General features: G+C 36.7%; 1 protein-coding gene across 2 annotated transcripts in view; it reads left to right on the forward strand.

Annotated features, from left to right (window-relative positions):
* Positions 1–1259: 1259 nt before the first annotated feature.
* Positions 1260–14850, forward strand: part of LOC133294244 (DNA-directed RNA polymerase I subunit 2) — a 28597-nt gene continuing 15006 nt past the window's right edge. Inside the window, exons 1-6 of one of the 2 annotated variants that reach the window (XM_061492897.1) lie at positions 1260–1519; positions 1760–1842; positions 1947–2066; positions 3821–3897; positions 4587–4650; positions 4871–4941. In XM_061492897.1, coding sequence (XP_061348881.1) covers positions 1354–1519; positions 1760–1842; positions 1947–2066; positions 3821–3897; positions 4587–4650; positions 4871–4941 — 581 coding nt within the window. In that variant the 5' untranslated portion in view covers positions 1260–1353. Of the gene's footprint in view, positions 1520–1759; positions 1843–1946; positions 2067–3820; positions 3898–4586; positions 4651–4870; positions 4942–14850 lie in introns of those variants that run through there. The other variant, XM_061492898.1, reaches the window with a different exon arrangement.

Here is a 14850-nt window from a genome sequence, read left to right on the forward strand (position 1 = left end):
ATTAAAACAAGTCAGGTCTAAAACTGACCCAAATAAAATGAGTCAGTATTAAACCCTGTTAAAAAAAAATAAGTATTTATGGGTCTGGTCAAGGTAAGATAAAAGATTTGACAAATGAACCAGTTTTTTTCATACTCTTAGCTCCAACTCCTCCTGACAGTGAATTTGAACATCATCAACAAAGCAAAAGTAACAGTGATATATAGACTGCGAATTAAAAATTAAAATACGGTGACTGATTTTATAAACATGGTGCTGCATCTGTACATTGGAGATATGATTTGGCAGAGTTCCACTGACCGAATATAGAATAATAATCTCACTTGGATTTCACATGGTCTATAAGATTAAACAAAACAAAAAAATTAATGTTATGGCATGGGTTTCATTTTCATATGCTCTACTCACACGTCTCGGTTTCGATATAAATAATCTTGTGATGAAATTCGTTCGAACTTTTCATAAGAGTATGGCATGGGTTATCCAATAGCTCTTGTTACTCGACAATTGGCTCGAGATATTTTCTGTAATTTAAAAATAAGAAAAAAAAGAATCTTATGTAAATATCATGGAATAAAGCTTGGTCCATTTCATAAAATTTTGTAAATATTATATTCCAAAAAGAAAAAAAATTCGAAACATATGAATTTTTTTAAAAATTAAATACAGTCATTAATTCATGATCTGATATATCAAGAGTGAAAACTTCATTTTTAATTTTAAGTAAGTTTTTATAAAAGGCTTATGCGATATTTAGTAGAAAACACTTCAACAAATAATAATAATAATAATAATTATTATTATTATTTTAGAGGAACAGAATCCGTTTACAATTTTTTTTTGCAATTATACTAATGTAGGACCGGTCCTACATAGTGTAGTTTGTAAGAATTTGTAAACAAAAAAGTTTGTAAATATAACCTGCCTCTATTTTAAAACTCTAAACTAATGTTAATTTTATACCAAACGAGTATAGAGATGTCTCGTAATATTATTATTTTTTTAAATGAATAATTAATTTGGTTGAAATATTTTATATCAATTTCTTCATACCCATCAAATGGGCTATTGGACATGAAATGGGCCTTAACAATACCAGGTCATACATACCCATCACATGTATGGGACTCTTGAGCCCATAATAGCCACAAACAAAATAATAAATTAATAATTATATACAAAATAAAACCCTCGCCATAAACCCCTCCTCTCCCCTGTTACTTCTGTGCCTCGCCTATCTCCTTCTTGTGTTTGTCAGAATCTAAAACACCATCGAAACGACCCCGTACCGTGACCTGAGGTCCTAAACCTATCTTCTTCTTCTTTGAGAATTCGCAGAATAGAGTAGCGAAGATGGTGGTTAAACCGGGTTCGGTTCAAGACTTCGAGGCACTGCGAGAGCTGTTCAAGCCACACATAGAATCCTTCGATTACATGATCGACGCTGGATTGGAAACCATGTTCCGCCATATCAAGCCCCTTGAAGTTTTCGACCCTTTCACTTCCACAAACCTTAGATATATCCTTTTTTTTTAAATCAATTAATAACCTCCAAAATATGCATATTTTTTTTTTCTATTTGATTTCAACACTGTTTATTGCAAATTGGAATTTTGTTTTTGAAAAATTCTTGGTAGGTTTTACTTTAATTGGGGTTACTATGTTATTGGTGTTTCTTTTTAAGTGGTTTTGAAGATTTGAATTTGATTGGAGTTACACAGTTGATGCAATTGGTGTTTGTTCTTAACTTGGATCTTACTTTGGTTGGATAATCCGGTGCTGTATCCGCCGCAGAAGGATCGAATTTCGAGGACAATTCGGGATGCCTTACTTCCTTTTGAAGCAAGTTTCAAAATTTCGTGCTTTAGTGTACAAATTTGTTGTTTGAGTTCATGGATTTTTTTTATTCAGTGATTGACTCAGTTGGTGCTTTTTTCTTGGAGCAGTGTAGGCAGGCAAAAATTTCATATGCAGGGAAGTTCACTGCAGATGTTTGCTTTCAATATAATAGTGGGCCTATTATAAGGGAAAATTTTAATTTTGGGCAGTTTCCCATAATGCTGCAGGTTCGATTCTTTGTGAATTTTCTTTTTTGAAATTTTTTTCTTTTGAGGATTTAAAAAAAAAAAACGAGTAGGTTTTCTATTTATCCATTTTTTAAAATCCTTGCATGATATTGAGGCAACATTGATATCTAGTATAAAACCAAAAGAAAAGAAAAGAAAAAATAAAGTAAGAGAAGAGGATTAGCCATTGATAACTATGTTTTCTTATTCTTTTGTCATAAGTTTTCTGTTGTTATATTTCTATGATTTACTTATGGCCTTAGAGATTTTTACATGGTTCTGGTGGAACTAATTGCAGAAACCAATCAATCACGTTATAGATTTGTGGTTTTTGTTTGTATTTTTTTGGGGAAAGGGTCATTAAAGGTTTTAGGGAATACATAAAAATGTGTGGCTGTAGCCTGTTTGATTTTTTTGGGTTTCTATATATTGGGCTGTTAGTTTGAATTTATTGGTCTTCTTCTCCACGTTTGTTGGTTGGACTGCAGAAATAATTGTGGGTGGATGCCCTACTATTGACTGAAGCAGTGCTTGTTTGATTTATGAACTGCATTGTAGAGATTATAAGGTAAAATTATTATTACAAGAAGGGTGTAAGTAGGTATTAGGCGATGCAGTAAAGCCCTATTTTGATTGACAACGTTGAGGTTGCTAGTGGTGGAAAAGATTCACATGTAAGGCTTAACTAAATTTTAAATAATGTCCAGTTTAAGTAGGCCATTTTCATTTCTGAGGCTGTTTACTGTGGCCATATGTGTATTAAATAAAAATCGTTAAAGGACTTTTGTTGAATTTATCGTTACAAAACTCAGAAGCATTTTCAATATAAAATTTTATTTCAGTTGTGCCGGGTTGATTTTAGCTGAGCGTTTGTCTTAGTAGTTTCTAGTTAAAATGAAAACTTATTAGTTGCCCTACATTCGTGATTCAAAGCAATGGGGTCAAACTAATACTTTTGGCTGTGCATGTTTTTGGCTTTTCAATACTTCTTCCCTCTTTTCTGACAAGCCAGCCTTCATATCAATTTAGTCGGTGCATTTGTTTCAGCAATTCCCATGATTCAAAGTAATTAAATCCCAGCAAATATAAAGTAAAAACTGAAAAACAATGTGGATGATAGGTTATCCTCTTTAACACAGCAATATTGATATAAGAGAGCGCTCTGATTCCTTTGCATGTGTACCAAGGATACTCTGTGATAGAAGCTATATGCTCCACTCCATACTGAAGAGGTCATACAAACAGTCCTGTTCCCTTGGAAATTCTAACATTCTTCCTAAAGATGAAAAAGCAGCACAAGTTACCCTCTGCCAAAAAGCTTTACCATCTTATTTGTTTGTATTTTTATCCTTCGACATTCCAAGCTTAAAATTTTTATTTTTTGATTCTGAATTCTTTGAAATATAAGCATGCTTTCCTTTTATTTGAGTGTGTTTGAATTGAATTTTACTTTGTTTTCTTTCACATGCTGTTATAACAACTTGTTTCTTATGTAGAGAACCTAGTTTGTTTCTTTATAAATTGACTTGGAACTATGTTGATTTTATTTTCCTTTTTTCTTATTTGTTAGCTTGACAAGCACATAAGCTTGATTACTTGCATTTACTTAAAAAATGTGCAAGTTTGTAGATCAATTTATTTTGAGTGCTACTGTGCTAGGAACCATGGTAAAAGTGGTGGAAATTTTAGCTGTTAATAATCGAACTTCATAATTACGATGAATATTTTATCTTCTTTCACATGTACTGATGCAGTCAAAGCTATGCAACTTGAGAGGTGCTGATCCCCATAAACTTGTGTCTTACAAGGAAGAGGCATCCGAAATGGGTGGGTAGGTATTGAACCCTGTCTGTGCCACTTAACTCATGATATTGGTTTGTTTTGATGCTGCCTGTTAGAAATATAAAAGTCACTTATGTGCCTGCTTTTTGGGGGAGTCGGTCCTGGGTGTGGTATAAATTAATGATCACAGTAGCCATGACTCAGGAGTTATTTTTATAATAATATTTTTGTTAATGTTTGGCTGGTTGTCTTTTGTTTCCTCAGTCTTCCTCTTAGGGGTGCTTCTTCTTGGTAATGCTTAAACAAAAGTTTATGAAAGGAAAAAGCTAATTAAAGATTGAATAATATTATGTAAGTACATCTTCACAACAAAAACTTTAACTTGAAAAATGTTGTTTGGTAATGCTTAAACAAAAGTTTATGAAAGGAAAAGGCTAATTAAAAATTGAATAATATTATGTAAGTACATCTTCACAACAAAAGCTTTAACTTGAAAAATGTTGTTAATATTTAGTGATAAATTTGATATTAATATAGACTACAGTCAGTGAATCAATGCCAAATCACCATAGAAGCTCTATTGGAAAGCATGATTGGGAAATTACGTTTTGTTTTATAAGCATTATTTAGCTTTGTTCTGTCTGTTGTTTTTGTTGCTGTTTCTACACCCAAGTATTTTGTTTGTGTAGTTGGCTTGTTGACTGATAATTGCTTTATTAAACACCTTTTTCTTTTCAGTTACTTCATCTTGAATGGCCTTGAGAGAGTTATTCGACTATTAATTTTGCCAAAACGGAATTATGTAAGCAATCTTTTTGTCTTATCTCTTATGCACTTACTTTGAAGTAAGTGAGCCAGCACAGTTGTCTGCCTAGTTTATCCATTAGTTAAAATTATTTATACTAGTCCGTAAACATGTAACTTGACTACTGGGCCGAGAGCAGCTTTTAAGGCTAGTCATGGATTTCTCAAGCCCTTGTAATAGCTTATTAATTTCTGTTCTGGTTCCTTAAATGTTGTAGCCAATGAGTATGGTGCGGAACTCATTTAGTGACCGGCGGGAAGGATATACTGATAAAGCAGTTGTAATAAGGTTTGTTCTATCTGCTGTTATTTCTATTTAAAATGACAAATCATAATGAATAATAGTGTCTTGTTTTTTGACGTATATTTGTTATTGAGGACATGTTTATATTTCATTTTTTTTGGGGAGAATTTTGCCCTTAATGTTGGTATATCTTCTGAATCTTCTAGCTTCTGTTTCATGTATATAAGGCTTATGAAGATGCCTTACAACTAAATGGTTAGACATTTGGAGCTTTTGGAATCTTTCCTTTTTTCTTTTTTCTCATTTTCTTGTTGTGTAATTTGATCTTGTACCTGGTATCCAAATGCTTCACCTGTAGACTTTTATCGTATACAATATATTCTCTGGAGTTTATAAGCATAGGGAAATGGAAGGGGAGAGAAGGGGGCAAAGTGAAGGGAAGTGAAAGTGTTTACTTTACGGCTTTACTCTTTTTATGATGTTTTAATGGAAGATAAGAAAGGAGCTGATTTCTTTTTCTTTCTTTTTTTCTTGGTGAGAAGGTGGAAGGTAAGTGAAGGAAATATAATTTGTTTCGAAGAGTAATTTGATTTCCTCACACCCCCTTTTTTGCGGGGGTTCTGTGACTGGGGAATGGCATTGGTGTCCATTCAGTCCCCATTGCTTCCTAAATCCTGATTAATACAACTTCCAAATAAAAATTCAAATTTCTCTGATTCCCTTTAGTTCAATACATCCATGACAACATAATCGTTGCACAGGAAATGACACACACTATGAATAGACTTAGAGGAAACAAGGCCTTCATGTCCATAAAGATTGACCTCATGAAGGCATATGATAAGCTGAATTGGGCTTTTGTCGTTTCTGTGCTTCAGGAAATTGGAATTCCTCAGAATTTGATCTCTGTTATACATGCATGTATCACTACTCCAGAATTTCAGATCCTCTGGAATGGAAACAAGTCAGATTGCTTCAACAATTCGAGGGGCATAAGACAAGGAGACCCCATCTCTCCTTATATCTTCGTCCTTTGTATGGATAAGTTATCCCACCTTATTGAGGATGAGATCAGGTGTAACAGGTGGAAAGCTATGAGAGCTGGGAGGAAAGGCCCTTTTATCTCTCATCTCATGTTTGCGGATGACCTGGTCCTCTTTGGAGAGGCGAGCCTGGTGCAACTCGAAGTGATGTTGGGTTGTCTATAGAGGTTTTGTTCTATGTCCGGACAAGAGGTCAGCATCGAGAAAACCGTTATATATTTCTCGAGGAACACAGAGCAAAACATTATAGAGCCCATCATTCAGTTGAGTGGATTCAAGAAGGCTGAGTCGCTTGGGAAATACCTTGGAGCCGTCCTTTACCATGGACGAGGGAGGAAGAAAATCTTTGAAAGTGTAATCAGAAGGGTCAGACAGCGTTTGGCTAGCTGGAAGGTCGCACAACGTTGGCAAAAGCTGTTCTGAGCTCTATCCCAGTGTACCATATGCAACATGGTACTCTGCCCATCACTATCTGCCATGAACTTGAGAAGATTCAAAGAGCGTTCATTTGGGGGGACACCGAACAGAAGAAGAAGTCTCATGTTATCGCTTGGGAGGACCTTTGCAAACCAAGATGTGTGGGGGGGACTGGGGCTCCATAGAATCCAGACACACAATGAGGCCTTCCTTCACAAGGTGGCTTGGAAAGTTGTCGTGAGTCCGGAGGAACTCTGGGTGCAGGTCCTGCGTGGGAAGTACAAAAGAAACCTTGATCTGAGGAGACAAGTCAAAGCTCAAAGTTATGACTCAAACCTTTGGAAGGGCCTGTCTACTATCTGGGATTCGTTTCTCCAGTCTATGCATTGGGACCTTGGTAGTGGTCAAGATACCCGTTTTTGGCAGGACTGTTGGACAACGCTAGATGGCCCCCCTTTGTGAGTTTGTAGACAAAAACTTGGATTTTAATTCTTTACAGTTGAGCTGCGCTGATTTTGTGGTGCCTGAGACGGGTGAGTGGGACCTCAGTCGTATTCGTAGTATGTGTGATGAGAACGTGGTAAAATATATTCGATCCATCATCCCTCCATCCCATGATAGGGGACCTGACTCTCTTTCTTGGAAGAATAACACAGGAGAAGGGAGGGTTGTTAGTTTGGCCTACAACAACATCATGGGGTTCGACAATCTCCTCTCGGATCCTATATGGATGTCTGTTTGGAGATGGCAAGGACCTTTTAGACTGCAGAACTTCATCTAGCTAATTCTTCATGGCCGTATTCTAACTAAAGAAAAAACGTCTCATTGGGGGGGCTCTCCTTTTTGCCACTGCTGTAATAATTTAGTTGAAAACATCCTCCATGTGCTGAGGGATTGCAAATCTGCGTCCTGGGTGTGGAGAGCTTGGTTTTTACAAGAGCCTCCAGCTGAGTTCTTTTCTGTCAACCTTGATGTTTGGTTAAGGAAAAATCTGTATGGAGAGTGGCTCAACAGACAGGCCTTCGCTTGGATTGATATCTTCATCTCATCGGTTTGGCATCTGTGGAGTTGGAGGAATAGCGAAATTCATGACCTCAACTTTATCAGACCGCTCAACCCCTTGCTTGTTATATCTAAGTACATTGCGGAGGTTAAGAGGGCTCGGAGGCAGAAAGCGAACTGTAACAGGAACCTCTTTTCTAGGAGACAGGTTTCTTGGAACCTTCCCCCTCACGGGTGGGTGAAGCTTAACGTGGATGGGGCAGTGGATGCTACTAGTAGATTAGCGTCTTGTGGTGGCTTACTTTGGGATGATAGTGGTGCTTGGCTTTAAGGCTTTTCTTATAGCATAGGCTGTTGCTCCCCCTTGTTTGCCGAGTTATGGGCAATTCTTATAGGCTTGCAAGTAGCATGGAGACTGAACGTGAAGTTTATAGTTATCGAAAGTGATTCCTCTAATGCTGTTAAGGAGCTTTCAACCGTTGATGGTATTCTCTCGAATAACCAGTTGATAAGAAGTATCAAGGGATGGCTTGGTCGTGAATGGCATACCCAGCTTTATCATGTCAGAAGAGAAGCAAATAGATGCGCCGATTGGCTAGCGAAGATACAGTGTCAATCTGAGGAGACTCTGGTTGTTCATCATGATATTCCTATTGGGCTGGGACCATTGCTAACCCAGGATTTTAATTTGAGTTAGTTTGTTTCTGTTTTCCGTTTTTCTGGGCTTTGGCCCCTTCTCATGTACTAAAAAAAAAGGGGGGTCAGCAGTTTTGGTGTTTGAAGCAATACCCTTCAGTCGATAGTCAAAATCGCATTGGAAAATGTTGGGACCGCTCAGGATCGTTGGGGAAGATTACTGAAACAATGGGATCTCACGATATGAGAAAAACCAAAATACCCGGGGAAACCCGCTCTTTTAAGCAACCCAAGGAAGTGGTCTTCTCGCTGTCATTAGTGGAATCTTGTGATGGCTTTGCATGTAGTACATGGACGGCTGAGGGAATCTTGCCAGAGATGACTGGCTCAGTCTGCTGACCTTGGAGTCGGTCTTGGATGTCATTGACATGTTGCTGTAGGTGGATTTTATTCAAGGATGGCTGTTGATATTAAGTAACTGGGTCACATAGAAAGAAAGTGACGAGTAAGAGGAAGAGAATGGGAGGGATGAGTTTTCCCCCCCTTTATTTACTCTTTATGGAATGGAGAGGGAAGTGAGACGAAGAAACCTTTCTTTCGTTGTTTATGATGTTTAGCCCGTGACTTGTTTGTGACCCATCATTAATAGCACAGTAAGCTGGGCTTTTCAGATGCCATAAAAGTCACTTATTTGATGTGAATATATATTATTATATAAAATATTATACATAGAATTAATGTCATTGATTAGTTATATATATAGTTTTTAAAATTCTAATAAGTTAATTATTCTATTCTAAAAGTTAAAATTAGTTTAAATACTTATTTTTTTAAATAATAAAGACAATTGGTTTTTTCTTAAATTCTTATATTCTCTGATTGGGATTCAATTTAAGTTTAATTAAATTTTTATTGATTATTTTTGTCATTTATATATATCAACATCAACATCATCTTTATCCCAAACTAGTTGGGGTCAGATGAACCCAAATGAAAAATACGAAAAATTGAGGGGGGAAAAAGGATAAAAATAAAATTAAAAGAACTATAAATACCATTACAAATGAAAACATAGCAATAAACAATTCAGAAGAAGGATAAAATAAAATAAAGTGAAAATAAAGATACATAAGAAAGAAAATAACATGCGAGATAAAAAAAAGAAATAAAGAGATAAAAATAAAGAAAAGAAAAAAATAAATAAATTAATAAGAGAAGACAAAGAAAGAGGGAAGAAAGTGAGATAAAGGAAAGGAAGTAGGAAAAAAGTAGAGGTAAACAAAGAAATAGAGGGATATATAGGGGAAAAGGACTAAAAAGGGACATAGGAATCAATAATGGGTCTAACCCTCCACAATGCTAATAACTTTTCTTCAATCCGTTCTAGGACACACCGTCCGCCATTCTATGTCTCACTCCATTTACCTTTCCTCCATTAATGCTTATATATATATATATATATATATATATATATATATATATATATATATATATATATATATATATATTTATATTTATATATATATATATATATATATATATATATATATATATATATATGGGGTGTGTGTGATCAAGAATACACCTTAAAGACTTTAGCTAAGATCTTAATGATCCTACAATTCAAGATTATTCTACCCCATTCCAATCTTAGGTAAATCTTGATCTCGACTACCTTGGGCAGGTGCACTCCACCATAGGTTGTCACGCTATAATGCGTTTCTTGTTCAGGCAAGTGACTTGTCCTTAGTGCCTTACTGAAATTTTCATGTTAAGGCATGGCAAAAAGGCTAACACTAGAGTGAAGTCAGCAGTGAAAGGCTTTAACACACTCGCTACTAGGGGTGGCAAAACGAGTCACATGATACGACATAAACACGAAATCGCTCAAGCCGTACACGACACGTTTTCATTGAGAGGTCAAAAACTCGAACCCGAACATAACCCCTTTGCGGGTTGACACGACATGAAAAAAATGAGAATTAAAAAAAAAAAAAAACCCTGAAATAGACATGCATACCCGTGGTTGACATGACATGATACTAATGAGATTTTATAATGTGAATTACCAAAAATATCCTCAATACGGGTTGACACGGGGGTCGTGTGGGTCAACCCGTGACACGACATGACACTAATTCGTGTCAAAAACTCAAACCCGTATACGACCCGTTTGAACCTGCGGGTCGACACGACACGCATTTTGGTTTGTCGGATCATGAGTCGACCTGCGAGTCATGACCTGTTTTGCCACCTCACTCGCTACTATTTAAAAGAGAGAGATATATGCTGAATCTGGTGGCTGAAAATGATGTTGAAGCGGGATATAAATCTAATGAGGAAGAGATGAGAGTGATGACAGTTATTGAGCTGAATCTGATGATGATCCCGGGTCGAAATGCACTTTTGGATTGATTTCTTTAATTCTATTTTTCTGATGATGAATGCATGCCTAAGAAGATTGTCTTTTGCTTATTGCTCCCAATTTTGGTCTCTGGAAATCTTACATCTCACCCTATTATTTTTTCAGTTGCATGCGCTTACAGAAAGTAGTGTTGTATGGATTTTACTAAGAAATAGTTTTGTGTGGGTTTTATGAATAAAATCAGTATTGATTTTTTCCTATGTTTTAGATGGTCCCGTTTTAGTCCTTTTCCCCTTTATCTCCCTCTCTTTCTTTTTCTACCTTCCTTTTTTTTTCTTCTTTCCTTCTTTCCTTTATTTCTTTTTTCTTTCAATCTTTTTTATGTTATTTATTTATATATTTTTCTTTTTCTTTATTTTTCTCTCTCTTCCCCCCACCTTTTATTTCTTTATTTTTATTTTTACTTTCTTATTCTTTTTTGTGCTCTTATATATCTTTATTCTCATTTTACTTTTCCTTTTATTTGTTTACTGCTACTTTTTTTTATAGATAATGTTATATATATATATATATATATATATATATATATATATATATAAAGGGCAAGATATTCTTACACCAGTGTAAGACTTAGAAGTCTTATACTCAATCTTGATTATTGATCCACTTGTATCCAATGGCTCACATTATTAAAAAATTTGAGCCCTTAGATATAAGTGGGATTAGCGGACAAGATTAAGAGTGTAACTTACACTGGTGTAAAATGATCCTGGCCCATATATATATATATATATATATATTAAATTTTATTTTTATCTTTTTTTTCTCATTCTTTTTGTACTTTTCATTTTGGTTCATCTACCATCGTCCCCAACTAGTGATGTTTGTGTTTTAAACCTTAAGGCTCAAAATTGAGACTATGTAATATCCACGCTTCAAGTCCAAAGAGCTTTTGCGTGATGAGGTGTGTTGGAGAATAATATAAACCATTAAAAAAGACTTCAACCCAAAACCTTAAGGCGTTGGGTGAGGGCCTTTTTAATGGTTTATATTATTTGCTAACACACACCCCTCATGCAAAAGCCCTTTGAGCTTGAAGCGTGGATATTGCATAAGCCCAATTTTTTTATTTTATTTTTTTGTTTACCTTATACTTATTTAATTTCACAAGTGGAGGGTGATGAGGATTGAACTCGTGACCATGTGGTCACTGAAACTCTAATACCATGTAAAGAACAACTTCAACCAAAAACCTTAAGGCGTTGGGTGAGGGCTTTTTTAATGGTTTATGTTGTAAATATTAGGTCTTTTATTATTATTAGTATTTGTTGTATTGGGCCAAGCCCATTAGGTCAAGAATTAGGGTTTTTAGTCTCTATAAATAGAGACCTCTTTGTATCATATTAATACACAATTCAATAATATTTCAAATACCCTTTTCTTTCAAGTTGGTATCAGAGCTCTCGATCTTGAGGGCTCTGCTTCCGCGCCTACGAAACCTTCTTTTCTCATCTCTCGCTGCCATCAGCCGCCTCCGGAAAAATTTTCCGGGGACCTCTTGGACCGAGAGATCACTGTTTCTCTTTTTTTTTCTCATCTTACTCAGTAGCAAGACACCAAACAGAATGCGTTCATCGTTCATCTTCAAACAGAACCCATTTTTTCAAAAACAAAGAACACTGTTCATCGCGATTGACCTTCTTTCTGGCGGCCGTTCAACTCCGATCAGCCCCAGATAGGTTCGCAACCCTTGGATGCCCTTCGCCTGAAAAGCCCAGCCCGACCGGACGTCAGACGCGCCTCCACGCGCCGCTCCTTTCCCTGCGCGTGAATCCCACGCGCCGCCAGCTTCACCGGCGCGTGACAGCGCGTGATGGTGGTTATTGGCTGCGGACCGGTGCAGTCTTGATCGACTCTCCGAGCTCTTTCTAGATCTGTGCTCATCTCTTTGATCGGACATCGTTTGGTATTTATTTGTGATTTTTTGGCTTCTTGGAGCTTTTCTTTGACCATTTTCTGTGCAGTATGGCCTCTTCTCAAAGGAGTTCTTTTTCAAAATTTTATGATGGTACCTCTTCTAGACCTAAGAGAGATGATCGATGGTTCTCTTATTGTAAAAGAACAGGTCATATCAAGGATTTATGCTTTCGCCTTTATGGAAAGCAAACTGTCTTAGAAAAGATGGCAAGGATGCGTGGTCAAGCGCATTTTACTTCTTCTGAAATAACCCCTGCACCTAATGAGACCCAATCTGCATTTCTTCCAGATGAGTTGGAACAACTCCGAACCATTCTTGATTATCTGAGTAAGCCATCTGATACTAGTGCTTTGGCTATGACTGGTATGAGCTCCAAAACTCATTCTTTCATTTCTTCATGTAGTGATTTTAAACATTCTTGGGTTGTTGATTCTGGTGCTACTGATCATATGGCTTGTTGTGCTGACTCCTTTATTTCTTATCATCCTACAATTGGAACTCATACAATATCCATAGCTGATGGCTCACATACATCAGTTGCGGGTTCTGGTGACATAAACTTACAGCAGTCCTTACATCTTAAGGATGTTCTTCATGTTCCTAAACTCTCCACGAATCTTCTTTCTATTCACAAAATTACAAAAGATTTGAATTGTACTGTAACCTTCTTCCCTACCCATTGTGTTTTTCAGGATCTTGCCACGGGGAAGACGATTGGTAGTGCTAAAGAGCAAGGTGGGCTGTACTATCTGGTGTCACAATCTCCCGCAAATAAAGTAACAGATCACACCTTCATGTCTCATGGTCAATCAACTGCTGATTCTTTAATTTGGCTGCATCATAAGCGTTTGGGTCATCCTCCATTTAGTTTACTCAAATCTTTATTTCCGTCATTGTTTTTTGTCTAAGTCTGTTGAGTCTTTTCATTGTGATGTTTGTGAATTTGCTAAGCATCATCATGTGTCTTTTCCTTCTAGTATTACTAAGAGTGTTGAACCTTTTGATCTTATTCATTCTGATGTTTGGGGTCCTTCTAAGGTCCCTCATTCTTCTGGAAATAAATGGTTTATTTCTTTTATTGATGATTGCACTCGTGTAACTTGGGTTTACTTAATGCGTGAAAAGTCTGAGGTACCATAATTGTTCTTTCAATTTTATAAAATGATTGAGACTCAATTTTGTAAAAAAATCAAAAGACTAAGGACAGATAATGGTACTGAATATGTCAATCACTCTTTTTCCCAATTTATACAAAATCAAGGTATGATTCATGAACTTACTTGTGTAGACAACCCTCAACAAAATGGGGTTGCTGAAAGGAAAAACGTCACCTTCTTGAAGTTGCTCGTGCCTTACTGTTTCAAACACATGTACCCAAATGCTATTGGGGAGATGCCATTCTTACTGTAGCGTTCTTGATCAATCGTCTACCTACTCGGGTTCTCGATCATGTAAGTCCTATTCACTCCATGACTTTTTTTTTTCCTTCCGTTCCAACTTTGCAAAGTCTTCCTCCTCGAGTGTTTGGGTGTGTTGCCTTTGTTCATATTCATAAACAACGTCGCAGTAAGTTGGATCCTAGGGCTCTTAAATGTGTCTTCCTTGGATATGCTCCTGATAAGAAGGGCTACAAGTGCTATCACCCTGGAAGTCGGAAATTTTTTGTTTCTATGGATGTTACATTTCAGGAATCTGAGTCCTTTTTCCAAGGTCCTCATCTTCAGGGGGAGAATAATTCACCAGAAGACTCATCACCTTCCTTCTTTGAATCTTCAGTGTCTACTCCTTCACCTATGTCAGTGTCTACTCCTTCACCTATGTCAGTGTCTCTTCCTCTTGTTCCTGTTCCTAATGTGTCTATGTCTGATCCTCCTGTGACTGATCCTCCTATGACTGATACATCAAGTACACCAGAGATACGGAAGATCGTAACACCTGAATTGGTATATCAAAGAAGGAAACAACCCACATTGCCTCATCAGCAACCTCAATCGTCTGAACCACTGGTAAGTCCTGAATCTCATATTTCTGATCATGATGTTAATACGTCTGATGACTTACCCATTACTACTGTTTCTGATGACTTACCCATTACTACTGCTTCTGATGATTTACCCATTGCTTTAAGAAAAGGAAAAAGATCTTCTTCCAAGAAAACTTGTTCTTCCTGTCCCTCTTGTACTCAATACCCTATCTCCCATTTTGTTTCCTCTGCTAATCTTTCTGTGCAGCACAAAAGCTTTGTTTCAGCACTAGATTCTACTTCAATCCCAAAATCAGTACATGAAGCTTTGAAAGATGGGAATTGGGCTCAAGCCATGCAAGAGGAGATGAATGCGTTGGAGAAAAATAAAACATGGGAGGTTATTGATAGACCCAACGGAAAGAAAGCAGTAGGGTGCAAATGGGTTTATGCCCTGAAATATAATTCTGATGGCACTCTTGAGAGATACAAGGCTCGATTAGTCGCCAAAGGTTACAGTCAAACCTATGGCATAGATTATGAAGAAACC

This window comes from Gastrolobium bilobum, unplaced genomic scaffold (assembly GCF_033153095.1).
Source record: "Gastrolobium bilobum isolate Gb01-03AN ecotype WA unplaced genomic scaffold, APGP_CSIRO_Gbil_v1 utg11755, whole genome shotgun sequence".
Taxonomy (NCBI): domain Eukaryota; kingdom Viridiplantae; phylum Streptophyta; class Magnoliopsida; order Fabales; family Fabaceae; genus Gastrolobium; species Gastrolobium bilobum.